The 15,833-nt window shown below is 37.8% G+C and overlaps 1 protein-coding gene across 8 annotated transcripts in view; it reads left to right on the plus strand.

Moving 5' to 3' along the window:
- Positions 1-15,833, plus strand: part of obe (activating signal cointegrator 1 complex subunit obelus) — a 376,654-nt gene that overhangs the window by 225,198 nt on the left and 135,623 nt on the right. For all 8 annotated transcript variants that reach the window (XR_011899335.1, XR_011899334.1, XR_011899333.1 and 5 more), the window contains 3 exons: positions 1,936-2,047; positions 6,905-7,073; positions 9,717-9,937. Coding sequence is in view for 5 of the 8 variants with exons in the window: in XM_072297278.1 (XP_072153379.1) it covers positions 1,936-2,047; positions 6,905-7,073; positions 9,717-9,937 (502 nt within the window). In the remaining 3 variants the exon portion in view is untranslated. The remainder of the gene's footprint in view (positions 1-1,935; positions 2,048-6,904; positions 7,074-9,716; positions 9,938-15,833) is intronic.

A 15,833-nucleotide genomic window follows, 5' to 3' on the forward strand; every position in this document is an offset into this window, starting at 1 on the left:
AAGATAATGATGGTAAAATGAGGTGAGAAAATCTGCCAACTCGAGGCCTCCACGTCAAAATATTGCAATCACACGAATTTGTAGGCTGGAGGCCGGCGTGTTCACCTGCACAATTGATTTCAATGGTTTTTATGAGTGTACTGAAGGAAAATCTAGACAAATATTCTATTACTTAAATTTTGATCAGTACATAGACATTTCTGCTGTGAAATGGAGAACTCAGGTTTCCATGTCAGTCCAGTAATAAGAAAATACATTAGTGAGCCTTCGAATTGACACTTGCTACATTTTTTGTGATTTTCAATTACTGGATATTACATTCATTGCACACCACAAACATTTTTTACGAGAAAACCTCATATGTTCCAAAGAATTCAAAACAAGTTTTGTGCATGCAGGAGCAAATTTACTTCTGTGATAGTTTGAACAATATTGGTACGTACCTTTCAATTTTAGAATTTAATGGATTTTGCTGAAGGGTCTGTTGGCGCCGGCACACAAAGTTCTCGGGTAGAATGTAGATCCATGTCGAAGAAAATTCTCTTGAACTGATTTTTTAGTAAATAAATGCTCAGAAAAATGAAGCATAATTTACTACACCATCAGACTTCAAAGGGAGTTGGTCTTGAGGAAGTATTCACAACAGCATCCAAAAGAATATGTGGATACATAAGTAGAAGCAAATAAGGAAGTATGCTGATTACTGACTTTAACACTCAAGAAGAGATGAAAAATCTTAAAGTAAGATTCGGCTCTGTATCAGAAGTTCTTCTAGTAGCAATGCCCATCCAATGTTCAGAATGTTAGAATACCGATTGGTTACAAGTGCAAGAATCTATGTATGACCACAGAAAATGTATCATTAGAAGAATACCTAGGTGTATATCTTGATTAAGACAAACTTTGTAAAAATCATGTACAATGTTAACCCTAACACCGAAAACACAGCGATTTCAATGGAAAAACCAACACCTTTAGATAAGTGATAGGCACACACACACACACACACACACCGTCTTGTACAACAATAGTTGTGGGGCCACTGGATTTGTGTATTGTTGTAAAACTAACCTAACCTAACCTAAACTATCCTAACCTAACTTAACCTAACGTAACCTAACCTAACCTAACGATATTTTGGCCGAAACAGCTTAATTTCTTCTAACCTAATTTAACCTAACCTAACCTAACGTAACCTAACCTTACCTAACCTAACCTAATCTGACCTATCGGGCTTTTTTTTTTAGCCGATAAATGCCATTTTCTGTCACGATTTTGGTTGTGGGGCCACGGAAAATGACCCCACAAGGATAGGGAGTCCCCACAGTGTGGGACAGAAGCGTGTGTACGACCCCATAACCATTGATCCCACACACACACATACACCCTCACACACACACCCTCACACACACATCCAACTAACACATTTTTGGAAGATATTTCCCAACGTTCTGAGGAGATTGCAGGTCGAGGTATTTGGAAAGCTAGGTTAGATATTTTATAGGAATGAATAACATTTCAGAAATTATGTCAAAAACGAGTGAGATATTTGTCAAAATGTGAAATTGATAACAGCCAGTTGCTTGTTTTGATCTTTGGTTTTGATCAGCCTCGTTATTTGAACGAGTAGAGGTACCACTAATGGCGCTTGGTCGAATGTGTGGCAAGAAGTGGAGGGTAATTTTGATGCCATATTGGATCGCCTCCAAAGCGCAGACCAACGCGGTTTTTTAAAATTTCGAACTTCTGAAGTCGTTTTCGGAGGGTAAAACGGCTGGAAAAACATCTGAAAATGCAAGAATTAGAAACAAGTTAATAAGCTCATTCTGAAGACCGAGCGCCTAGTCAGAGTTGCTGTGCCAATTTCAGTAATTGCCATATTATTCGCACCCAACTCCATTTTCATACCACTAACATTACTTTTCCTCCAAACAGATGGAATGATAAAGTACATGGCAAGTATTCAGAGCCATTTTGGATTTGGATTGAAGATCCAGATAGTAACTTTATTTATCATTCAGAGCATTTTCTGCTAATGAGAAAGCAGGTAGGTATATTTATTATCTTATTTGTTTTAAGTAGGACCTTGAAGGTTACAGTTAAAATCAAGTATTAAGTTTCATAACAATTACATGAGATTAACATTAGCATGATAACATGAGATTAACATTAACATTAGCATGATAACATGTGATTAACAATAACAGAGTCACATTGACATTATACTAACTCCTTGACATTTCTTGAGTTTTAATCACAGAAACAGCAAAGTATTCCTCTAGGATATAAGATTCCTCCTCAACTGATCTATGATTTTCTTTCTTTAAAACATTGTCTCCTCTCTTTGAGATATTATGAATATTTTCATCCCAAGGTTGCTAATGGGGTGACAATTTACATCTGATTTTTATTTTTTTTTTTTTATGTTTATTTTTTTAGCTGCAATTTTTTTTTGTATGTTACATTGTATCCATGGATTTGGCTAAAGGACACATATTTAGGCTCATTTTGCGAAACTTGGTTCACTACCTCCTATCTATAAATACAGGTCAGGGTTAGAAACCCAAAATCTGATCGTACATGATTTGTTTCCTTTCGAACCAAGAATGCTGCGTACCCCTCTTTTCTGCCAATTAGAGAGCAAAAGTTGTCTCCCAATTGATCATTATGGCCCTTGAAATTTTTAAAATACATTGTTCTTTTGGGGGTGATTTTACCTCCTCTTGTTGGTAATTTATGAACTAAAAGCAAAAGATGCTGTAACATTTACAGGATTTTTTTTAGAACATTTTTATTCAAACAGTATGTAAGTACTACAGATTAATTTATTGTACCAAAGAGAGGATTAGTACCTCTTTGGTCTGTTTTGATTTTATCCTCAAAATTATTCCCAAAGTGATCAATTTGCTGCATTTAGTATAGTGTTAAATATGTCAATTTCACCGCTGTGGTATAGCTTGGAAAAAAAAATTCACTTGTAAAGTGCTCTCGTTTAAATGAGCAGAAAGTGGTATAAAGGTTGAAAAGCTTACAGACTTTTCAGGCGCTCAAATTCAGAGTCATCCCACTTAGTTCCGCCTGATGTTTAAAGATGCTGCTCTTGTGTGGTGGAAACAGCCGAGTAGACTGGGTGACCGTATCTTTGATAGTTGTTGGGGTTCAATGGTGTTGGTGGGGCTAGTGGAATTGGAAGGGATTTAGTAACTGATTCAAAGGCATTAAAAGATAAATTCAATGCAGTCAGGATTTGTTCTGACATGTCTACCTTGTTACTGAGCACTGTATCCGGCTGAGGGGGAAAAAATTGAAATTTCCAACCTCCTTTCATAGTGCACTGTAGATTTTTGTTCATCTCAAAGTGGGAAAAAGTGCGCATTACTCAGGAGTAAGTTAGTAACTAAATTTTATGTTTAAGTTAAAATTCTTTTTGTGTGACGGAAAATAAATAATTTATAATGAAAAGTTCCTTTTAGCCCAGGCAATAGAGGATAGAATAGGGGTTTACCTTGCAAAATTTAGGTGAAATCAGGTTATGATTGATTCCTATGTAATTTTTTACGCTGAATCCGAATTTTTGGTTTCCCAACAAATTTTCCTTGTGCTAACTCCGGAAAATCGGAAAAACCGCGAAAAATCACGTTTTTCCGCGGTTTTCCCGAGATATCTCTTTTCCAGTGCGATATATCGAGAAAATAGTTATTTCCAAAAATAAAGCTGATAAAATTTCCTACGAAAATGATCTGAACGTTTTTTTCATACGTCCATTAGGGAGAGTGCTGGAGCCGTGGAAAGCTCTAAAAACTCGTAAAATCGCGATTTTCCACGGTTTGTCGCCATTTGTGTGAAATAAATTTGTTCTTTCGCAAAATTCAGGATACTCTTACCTTAAAAATTAGTGCTGCTTACTTTTAAGACAAAAATGATGCCAATTTTTTCTTTACAGGTCTAGTGGGAGCGGTTTTAAAGCCGTGAAAAGCCGTGAAAAGCTCGAAAATCGCGATTTTCCGGCATATTTTCGTAACAAATCCGTTCTTGTACAAAAAACTCATTTAAAGTGACTTCAAAATTCAATCTTATAAATTGTCAACATAAATACGTAGAATTTGCTCCCTTGGCGCACCCTGGTGCTCTGCGACATCCAAACGCCAGGTGTGCTTATCTACGTAAAGGTTAGTAGACAACGAACGACGTAATAAAATAGGGCAATTTTCAACATACTTAAATGATGTTGAAAGTTCCTTGTATATCTGAAGAAACAACGGATATGGATTTGTCGAAAGCGTAAATAATGCAAAAAGTTGACATTTAAAGAATATACTACTACAATGTCTGGAATGATTTTCCTAGATTTCCGGCATATTTTCGTTACACATCCGTTCTTGTGCCAAAAACTCAGCTAATGGAGAATTCAAGATTTAATCTTATAAAATTGTCAACACATAATATGACGTGAAAAGCTTTCAGCATATGTCAAAAAGTGCCGCATAGAGAATTGTGGGTAGCTCAAAAAATGCGAAAAATTGTGATTTTCCACTTTTAAGCCGCGAATTAATCATATTGTGTAAAAATATGGGGCTAAAAATATCCCTCAAAAATTTAAAATTCAATGTGATGATGTTTTCGGTGGATTAAATCGCACAATTATGTGTCGAAATTCTAATGGTACATGTGAGAATGCACCCGATGAGAACTTATACGTGGAACTTATTGTATATGATCCTGATGATTTATGGAATTAACTCCTGAATCGTTCACAGAAAGAACAGCGGACGACCGAAGAGATGAAAGAAGTTCCGAGACGTTTGCAGGTATTCATTTCACTCAATTTTTTATTTTTATTTGAATTGATAGAAATGTCCAGTAATGCTAAAAGAAATGTACTCATTGACTTCATATACCGCGGAAATTCAAATCGTGGTTTCTTCAACTTCGGTTTTATCAGTGATGTAAATGAGGCGACTCTAGGTAATTAAGAAAACTAGAATGAGAGTAATCACGGAACGCGCCCGTGAACTACTAATAATTTTGGGAGGCTTTGTACTAGATGTAGAATTTTAGCCTTACGGCAGATCACATTAATATCCTTGATTTCAGCAATCATGACACTACTCTATTAATTGCGCAAGTGTCACATTATTTCCAAATAATTTTAGCGTCATTATGAGCCAACAATCAATGGATAAATACTCATTGACAACAAAAATAAGATCCTTAAATGCCAAAGAAGCAAAAAATTGCGATTGAATCTGCGAACCGCGCTTATTGAAAGCAGGTTGAATTTATCATTGTTCGCCTCTCAGATTAATACCAAAAGATTTTCTTAGGCATACGTCTCTCTTATTCTAGTATACGATGTTGCAAAAGCTCAAATGAGCAATTCAAATTCAGATAAATCCATACCAGAAGTTCCTGTTCTCCAATTTAGACGATGTCATACTGAAGTCGTAAAATACTGCAAAGATGGCAGTGATGACAACGCAGGTGAGAATTTTCCCATCAATTTTACAATAGTTTTTCCATGAGTTGATTAAGAAGAGAAAATTTACATTATAGTAAGCACAAATTAACATTCTCAGATAGCAGAAAAGAAAGAAAAAAGCACCGATAACACATATAAAAATTCAACAATTACGTTCCTCTTGCCATTTTAAACCATGACCCAATTTTATAACTTATGTTGGTTTGGTTTATGTTGGTTGGTTGGTATGTATGGTTATAACTTATATGTTAGGTTATGCCATTATACCCGTGCTTTTCATTATGATTTCAGATCCTCAGGACATTCAGTCAGCAGAGTGCCTGAGTGACCAGGCATTATGTATTTACTATCATAGTTATTATAAAATTATTACAATACTATTATAGTTGTTTTCGCATAATTGAAAAATTGTATCAATACATTCTTTAAATGTCAACTTTTTGCATTATTTACGCTTTCGACAAATCCATATCCGTTGTTTCTTCAGATATACAAGGAACTTTCAACATCATTTAAGTATGTTGAAAATTGCCCTATTTTATTACGTCGTTCGTTGTCTACTAACCTTTACGTAGATAAGCACACCTGGCGTTTGGATGTCGCAGAGCACCAGGGTGCGCCAAGGGAGCAAATTCTACGTATTTATGTTGACAATTTATAAGATTGAATTTTGAAGTCACTTTAAATGAGTTTTTTGTACAAGAACGGATTTGTTACGAAAATATGCCGGAAAATCGCGATTTTCGAGCTTTTCACGGCTTTTCACGGCTTTAAAACCGCTCCCACTAGACCTGTAAAGAAAAAATTGGCATCATTTTTGTCTTAAAAGTAAGCAGCACTAATTTTTAAGGTAAGAGTATCCTGAAATTTTGCGAAAGAACAAATTTATTTCACACAAATGGCGACAAACCGTGGAAAATCGCGATTTTACGAGTTTTTAGAGCTTTCCACGGCTCCAGCACTCTCCCTAATGGACGTATGAAAAAAACGTTCAGATCATTTTCGTAGGAAATTTTATCAGCTTTATTTTTGGAAATAACTATTTTCTCGATATATCGCACTGGAAAAGAGATATCTCGGGAAAACCGCGGAAAAACGTGATTTTTCGCGGTTTTTCCGATTTTCCGGAGTTAGCACAAGGAAAATTTGTTGGGAAACCAAAAATTCGGATTCAGCGTAAAAAATTACATAGGAATCAATCATAACCTGATTTCACCTAAATTTTGCAAGGTAAAATCCTTTATTGCCTGGACTATTTAACAATGTAAGATTTAGAGAATTGAAATCCATCCAAAACCTAGAAGTGGATATTAATTGACCAGCATAAATTTTCTCTGTTATGCGTAGTGCAGGATTAAAGGAAGTATCCTTGCATCAACAGATGTTCTTTTTTCTGTAACATTTGTTTTTCCCTTTTTAATTTAGGTGACAAAAAAAGAAGTGGTGGAGTTGGTCATCACAATCCCCATAAATGATCCGTTTCCCACACAGTACATTGCCCGTGCAGTCAGCGATGTGTGGCTGGGTTCAGAAACAACAATTTCTTTGACTTTTAAACACTTAATCTTGCCGCAAATTCATCCACCTCATACAGGTTTGATATTTCTTTGAGATTACCCCGAATCAGACAAGTTATAGATTGAACTGAGATATGATCAGCCGCTTCTTCTTCTGAGAGAAAGAATCCCAATAACTACAGCTCTTGAAGAAAGCTATACTATTAGAGATTTTTAGGTCCAATTAAAGTTTGATTAAAATAAAAACAAAATAACTGCGGTTACAATGGGAAACCACCCAAAAAAGGAAGAAAAATGAGCGACTGATTGTCAAGGCTGTTTGCTTTAGCCCATTGTGCTCATATTTTGTAGCCATCAATTGATCTTGTCGAAACACAGAGAGGACAAAACAGGATAGCGGCTTCAAGAATGAAGCAGAAATCATCACCTTCAGATTTATGTTTGTGATGTTTCTATTTAGAAAGGTATGATTCAACAAAACAAATGAGTACGAAGGTGAAGAATGCGGAATCTCCTTAATAATCTGCTCCATGATTGTTGTGATTTCTATCTTTTTTCGCGCTGCTTCAGGTGCCTAAAAATCGCTCCTGAATTATTATTTTGGCCTTTCAATTGTGAGTGTAAAACTTTCTGATTGGAGAACAAACATTTTGGAAACCATGGAAGCACTATTCTGCACCTGTTCAGAATGTGAAGCAGCCAACTCAAAATGCACAACATGACTGCCCCTTGTCTACCCACAACATATGTTTTGTGGTGACTGAACAGCATCAAAATGATAACTATAAAACTTCCAAACTGTTTTGGTTTAAAAAGCCCTGATTAGAAGCTATGCATTTTAGCAGGCATTATTAGCTTGAAGAAATATATATTATACAGGGTGTACCAAAAGTCCGTCCCACCCCTGCTAACTTTTGAACGAATTGAGCTAGGGTAATGAAGCTTTGGGAATGTTCCTATCTCAAAGGGGACCATCTTTTGAGGGGGTCAAAATTTTGGGCCCCCCTCAGGGAGGGCGCGGGGGGCCCCCAACTTTTTAATTTCAAATGGCAACCCCTATCTTGTGATACATCATTCGAAAGAGCATAAAAAACTAAGAATTTTGGCGCAAACCGCAGATCAATATCTTAATTTTTGACCGAGTTATGATAGGTCAAAGGTCAAATTTGACCTATTTTCAAAAAATCTTAACTCCGGTTCAAATTATCGTAAAGAAAAAAATAAAACGGGAAAATCTACCCAATTGTGTCCGCTTTTAAGTAAAAATTGCAGAAATCACATCGCTGTAATTTTAAGGGGGGGCTCGGACCCCCAAATACGTCAAATCAAAGGTCATTCAATTTTCCCGCGAAAAAAGGCAATTTCCCCTAGATTTGCCTCCACATTATCTCAGTAAGGTCAAAATTCGTTCAACATTACGTTGGCAAGTCCCCAAATTTCGGGAAAAGTTGAAAAAAAAAAACGAAATTTAAAATGATTAAATTTGACCATTTAAATTTCGTTTTTTTTTAACTTTTCCCAAAATTTGGGGACTTGCCAACGTTATGCTGAACTAATTTTGACCTTACTGAGATAATGTGGAGGCAAATCTAGGGGAAATTGCCTTTTTTCGCGGGAAAATTGAATGACCTTTGATTTGACGTATTTGGGGGTCCGAGCCCCCCCTTAAAATTACAGCGATGTGATTTCTGCAATTTTTACTTAAAAGCGGACACAATTGGGTAGATTTTCCCGTTTTATTTTTTTCTTTACGATAATTTGAACCGGAGTTAAGATTTTTTGAAAATAGGTCAAATTTGACCTTTGACCTATCATAACTCGGTCAAAAATTAAGATATTGATCTGCGGTTTGCGCCAAAATTCTTAGTTTTTTATGCTCTTTCGAATGATGTATCACAAGATAGGGGTTGCCATTTGAAATTAAAAAGTTGGGGACCCCCCGCGCCCTCCCTGAGGGGGGCCCAAAATTTTGACCCCCTCAAAAGATGGTCCCCTTTGAGATAGGTACATTCCCAAAGTTTCATTACCCTAGCTCAATTCGTTCAAAAGTTAGCAGGGGTGGGACGGACTTTTGGTACACCCTGTACATTGTAATCACTGGATGATTTCCAGTTCAGTTGCAGAATGTATGCTGTTCAAAATGACTATTGCTTAAACCAGAAATCAGAAAGTTTACTTTTTTTTTTATTCTTCAAACATCTCACAAGGGAACTGCCCTCGAAGTCCTATCCTGCGTCCATCCCTGATCAAGCCAGCCCCATATAACTGTTGTTTGAGACCATCAAACTCGGGTCACCTGGCCGGGAATCGAATTCGGAACCTCCTGATCACAGAGCAAGCCCTAAAACCTTTACACCACAGGAGGCCAGCAAGTGGCTAGGACGAATGAAGATTTTTGAAAATGAAAAAAATGCATTGGCAAAGTTTAAGTGACTAATTTCAATTTTAATAACATGTTTGCCAAGAACCTACCAGTAAGTGAATAGTACTCTTCACTGAAATTGTTTTCACCCAGTCAGTTCTTGATTGAATAAGATTTTTGAGTCCCATCTAGTAGGATAAAATTCTAGCTTTAAAACATGACATGCGAATTTGTATCATGCTCTAAGTTAGCTCTAAAATTGAAGAATATGTCTATCCATCTACCTTTGGAGCACCTGCAGTAAAAAAATTTGAGATTTTTTCTCATATCTTGACGCATATTTTTCTTAATGTTCCAGATCTTCTAGAGTTACAACCTTTGCCAACAACTGCTCTTAAGAATCAAAAGTTTCAAGATCTATACAAATTCTCACACTTTAACCCAATTCAAACTCAGATCTTTCATTGCCTGTATCATACTGATAGCAATGTTTTGTTGGGAGCGCCAACTGGATCTGGCAAGACAATCGCTGCTGAAATTGCTATGTTCAGAGTTTTTACAGAATATCCTGGCTGTAAGGTAGTTATTTCTCATGAAATAGCAAATTTAATGTTTCATACACTCAGTTTTTCTTTTAGCTTTCAGCTTTCTAGAACTCAGCAATTTTCAACTGTCCTTTTTGTTAACAAGCCTACGTATTGCAAACATTCAGTGCCTTTCTAACATTTTGTCTCCTTCATTGAAATTTAGTTTAGGAGCCACGAAGTCGCAATCTCATGCCGCCCTGCAACTTTCAGGATATTTTCTAAAGTCCCTAGAGTGCCTTTTTCCAGCAGTCAAAATTTCTGTATCACGGGACTATACAGTCCAGTCAATCTGGCCCAAAAAAGGGGTCTACTTTGCGAAAATCTGAGGAGAAAAAAGGAAGACGGATTCCTATGTAATTTTGGTCGCTGAATCCGAATCTGATGTTAGCCAACAAAAATTTTGCCCGGAAATGGCCGCAATCTTGAAAAAATGGCGGAAAATTACATTTATTTTTTTTATTTTTTTTTTTACGGAAAATCTCACTTATTTTGGGGTTTTTGACAAAATGAGTTCTTCATTTTAAAGGTATGTAAAATTTCCTATCAAACGACTTTTATATTTTTGAAATCGAACAATTAGGGTAAAAGTTATGGGCGATCGCGTTAGGGTGGTTTTATGGGTTAATGAGTTTTTCGTCAAATTTGCTGCGTAAAAACGCTGTACCGCCGTTGGAAGTGAAACAAAAATTCCGAAAATGGTTTGCATATGTCCCCCTTGGTACCAGTGACCCTCCGCCATGAAAATATCCCCCACCCTCGCCCCTCCTCCCGCGCCCCTCATTCAATGTGCACTTTTTTCAATTAAATCAAACTGATTACAGATGTCGAAAATGTATGCAAAACCCTCATGGACCATTTGGTTTTCCAACTCCCATCACCTTCCTTAACTCCGTTATGACCCCCCTCACCTGCCCCTCCCCCCTCAAAGCCCTCCCCTCCCCTCCACCCCTCCACCCCAAACCCTTATTAGCCATATAAGAGCCACCAAACCGATTCTGAAAGCAAAATTTTTTTTTTTTTTTTTTTTTTTAATTTTAATAGGCGGGGAATATCTTTTAAAGACTTCATCTTAGGCAGCTAGGAGCCCAAGATGGGTGTGTGGGATTTCCACCCACTAAAAACCCTTCCGCTTTGGGTGAGCGAATTGAAAAAAAAAGCACTGAATGAATGTTGTTATGAATCCCTTGGTAAAAATTGGCAGTAGGATCTGTGTTCCAAAATACTATAGAACTATAGACGGCTGTAAGTTTTCTTATAGCTTCTGTAGCCGACTATGCAATATCGTACAGCCTTTTATAGCCCGTGGCAGAAAAGCTACAGCCTGGCAGTATACTGTACAGCCCGGCGATAGGAACCATAGCCTGGCTGTATAATTTTTTATTGCTTCGTGTAGCCTGGCTGTGTGATTTTCTTCGCTCTCTACAGCCAGTTACATAATTTCCTATCGCCTCCTATATCCGGCTATAAGAATTCGTATGGTATTTTGAATAACGCAGCTTCTATTGATAATTTTTACCAGAGATAGCTTTTCCTCTGTAACATTTTCCATAAATCCGCTCCAACTCGGTAAATTCGGTATTTTAATCGAATGTCCATAAATCCACAACAAATCCAGCGTTAGGATTTCATAACGATCAGGCAATTTATTAACAGTCTGCAAAATGAAGAATTCTCATGTCTTTCATTCCATCGTGGCGTTTCTTTTCAAAAATTTCAACGGGTGTTACTCCGGAGGCCCGAGCTATTTTACCTGCGGATTTTGAGATAAATTACGAGGTATAACTTGATCAGGGTGAACTGATGATTGTGGTGTGATACACATTACTCCGCCCATAGCATGGAAGGTGTTCATTCCATCAAGCGTCTGACTATTAAAATCCGCATTATCGAATATGAACTGAAAGAAACGTCGAAATTGATTTTTAAGGGGCCATGCAGAACAGCAGCGGTTTCAAAATTCAAAATTTCATGGTACGGTGCAACGTAGTCGAGAGGATTCAATACAGCCCACTCAGCATAGAACCTTAATACAATCTTAGTATAATATTGCACATCTTACACATCAGCATTGCAGCCATATTATATCCATCTTAGTTTGATTGCATCAATGTTGATGTGCTACTGCCAGGGACTTGCCTGAACATTGCAAAAACATTGATAGTAAGGTTGAAGTAACATTACAATAATCTTACATAATTTTGATATGCCCCCGTCAAGATTGTTATCAGGTTGACACTTCTTGACATCTCCTTGATTGCCAGTCTATCAAGCTTACATCAATATTGATATTGTCAGTCTTATCCTGACAATACTGATTTAACATTCCATCCATATTAGTAACATTACATCAACATATGTCAACAAATAATAACATTGCTTTAAGATATCATGCTGAGAGGGGCAGTCAATTTTTTCGATCCGAATTTTTTGCACACATACACTGAAACTCCAATTTGGATGGGTGAATTATATGACCGAGGTCTGACTGCTGAAATTGCAGAGTGAGAAATCGCGTTGACTTTTTTTGGAACTTCGATTTACTCTTAACTTTTTTGTTATTTAGAATAACAGTATCAAGAAGGAGCTTCAGAGACTCTGGAATGTCTGATTCTGCGTTCTCAAAAAAATAACCAAACCAAACCAATCAGTGATATCTTTTCACGGTTTTGGTGATAAGATTCTCAACGAAGCTTGGTAAAATCAGGTTTTAAGTAACAAAAACGCTGAAAGGCTACGTATCGTGGAAACTGCTGCAAAAATAAATCTCGAGGATATCGGAACGAAGGTTTACGACACATACAACTATCCTGCATCTGATGATTTTTTTAAGAACGCAGAATCAGACATTCCAGATTCTCTGAAGCTCCTACTTCATACTATTATTCTAAATAACAAAAAAGTTTAGAGCAAACCGAAGTTCCAAAAAAAAAAGTCAACGCGATTTCTCACTCTGTAATTTCAGCAGTCAGTATAACACCGAATTTCCCGGGTTGGAGCGGATTTACGGAAAATGTTACAGAGAAACAGCTATTCAAGACAACATTCATTCAGTGCTTTTTTTTTCAAATTTTTAGTGGGTGAAAATCCCACACACCCATCTGGGGCTCCTAGCTGCCTAAGATGAAGTCTTTAAAAGATATTCCCCGCCTATTAAAATTAAAAAAAAAAAAAAAAAAAAAATTTTGCTTTCAGAATCGGTTTGGTGGCTCTTAAATGGCTAATAAGGGTTTGGGGTGGACGGGGGGAGGGGTAGGTGAGGGGGGTCATAACGGGGTTAAGGAAGGTGATGGGAGTTGGAAAACCAAGTGGTCCATGAGGGTTTTGCATACATTTTCGACATCTGTAATCAGTTTGATTTAATTGAAAAAAGTGCACATTGAATGAGGGGCGTGGTGGGAGGGGCGGGGGTGGTTGATTTTTTCATGGCGGAGGGTCACTGGTACCAAGGGGGACATATGCAAACCATTTTCGGAATTTTTGTTTCACTTCCAACGGCGTTACAGCGTTTTTACGCAGCAAATTTGACGAAAAACTCATCAACCCGTAAAACCATCCCTAACGCGATCGCCCATAACTTTTACCCCAATTGTTCGATTTCAAAAATCTAAAAGTCGTTTGATAGGAAATTTTACGTACTTTTAAAGTGAAGAACTCATTTTGTCAAAAACCCCCAAATAAGTGAGATTTTCGGGGATTTGGGGGAAAAAACGTAATTTTCCGCCATTTTTTCAAGATGGTGGCCATTTCCGGGCAAAATTTTTGTTGGGAAGCATCAGATTCGGACTCAGCGACCAAAATTACATGGGAAACCGTCTTACTTTTTTCTCCTCAGATTTTCGCAAAATAAAATGCCAGATTGACTGGACTAATAATATTCAAACTGGCCACCATGCCCAGACTCGAGGGGTCCTTTATTGCTTCTAAGAATTCACAATTTACTCAAGATCAGTCACAGATTTGCCAAATTGTCAAAGAACTAATAATATTTAACCCGTTTACATTGGATTCCATCGGGTTTGGGCCTCCAAACCCCTGAGAAACACTGTACTTTCTTTCAAAATTGTAAATAATAAAACTCCTAATAATTTAAAAAAATCAAATGAGCATTGCTAAAACCCTGTGACTGATGCCGCTCCTAGGTTCCATAATTCTTCTTCATCACTTTTAATCACATCATCCATCAAGTTCGGAATTGCCTTTGAAGCTGCGCCACTCCCATACAAGCAAAAAATTTCATTTTCTGCAAATTCCATTTTGGGGGCGTTTGCATTAGATGATTGCTCCAAGTGCCTGTTGATGGAGAAACTGAAGAAGTTGGCTTAGTCTTTTCATTTTAATAAATAAAACCGAAAATCGATTATTGAAACCCCGATTTCATCTCCCCCCTCCCACCCCATCACCAATTCAAGATGGCGCCCACAATGTCGATGTCGGGGTGTAAAAATTTCCTGTTGCAAACTTTTGCTAGAGCAAAAATAAGAGTTGTTCCTTTTAGGTAATGTCTCTAAAATCACAATGGCAAACGATGGTCATCGGCAAACTCTAAAACGCACTCCTAACTTCACAATCTGCGTAAGAAATTTCCTTTGTTTTAAGCTTCTCGCTCCTAAAAGGATACTACGGCACAGGCGAACATTTTGTTAGGGGAGTCGTTCCATTCATTTCCTGCTCAACATGGCCTACGCTTCTGCGCGCAAGTTGAGGAGAGCACGAGGTCAATCAAGACGGATATCTATCAACGCGAAAAAAATGTGAATGTAAACAGGCTGATTGTTATCAGGTGGTTAGAATTATCGTCCCGTCACATGTATTTTGGTGGATTGGCGTCGGCCATGTTGAATATTGCGTAGTATCCTTGTGAGCAGGGGTCAGGGGTCGAGAGGGAATTGAAATTAATTTGATCGCCCTCCGAGTTCGCGAACGACCAAGCGTCGCTTTTCGATCGCGATATTCGAACAAGAGGCCTGAGCAGGTAAAAGAATTTCGGATCCCGAATCCCGAACTCAGAGGCGAATGGGGCAATTATTGTTCTCGTTTGAAGAACGAGCGGCAATAGCGCGGGCTAACTGGTTAGTTCCCGAGATGGGATATGATTTCTGGCCGGATTGCCATCCCCTCGTAAGATAGGAGGGAATTAAAACCCGATCTCGATTGTCCTCTTCGAAAGACGCTCACGGGGCTTCCGATCGAATTGATCTGGATCGGTTGCGCTTTCGCCCGCAAAGGCTTTGGACTTTACCCCCGGATTCTTTCCGCCACTGCTAGTCCGCACACGCTGGACCGCGACAGCCGGTTACTCCTTTCTTTCACTTTGGCATTGTGATCATGCTTTTTCCCCTCTTACTTTTGTCCTCTACCCTGGCACTTTTTCTCCAGGCATATTTCGTGCGTAAACTGTGGGCTCGTCGCTTTCTGACTTCTGCACGTCTAAACATCTATTCCTTATAGCTGATCCATCAATGTACCACTAGACAAGCGACAAATTGAAGAGAGAGGCTAGTTTATATCCCTCCCCCCCTCCGCGGGTACACATGTAATGTCCATTTTTCTTCTACTTTTGTCAGGGTACTTTAGAGTAGGCTTTCTTGGCTTTCGACCTTTTTTGGCCTATTTGAATATTTTAGGCCCTTAACCGTTCGATAGCAATTGAAAAAAGTAAATCAACCAAAAGTATATATCCTAAGCTTGAAGTTTAAAAAAAAAATCGAAAAACGGAGAGAATCATTTTTAGATAATTCAGTTTGAACATTGTATGGCGGAAAGATAGTAAATTTTATAAAACCCTAAATTACGGCCATTTAAATAATTTTTAGCTCAATTTCGATGGCAGATTTAGAATCTACATAAAAATTGGTCTACACTTGTTTTAAAGGTTTGATGGATTAATA

Source organism: Bemisia tabaci, chromosome 2 (genome assembly GCF_918797505.1).
Source record: "Bemisia tabaci chromosome 2, PGI_BMITA_v3".
NCBI lineage: Eukaryota > Metazoa > Arthropoda > Insecta > Hemiptera > Aleyrodidae > Bemisia > Bemisia tabaci.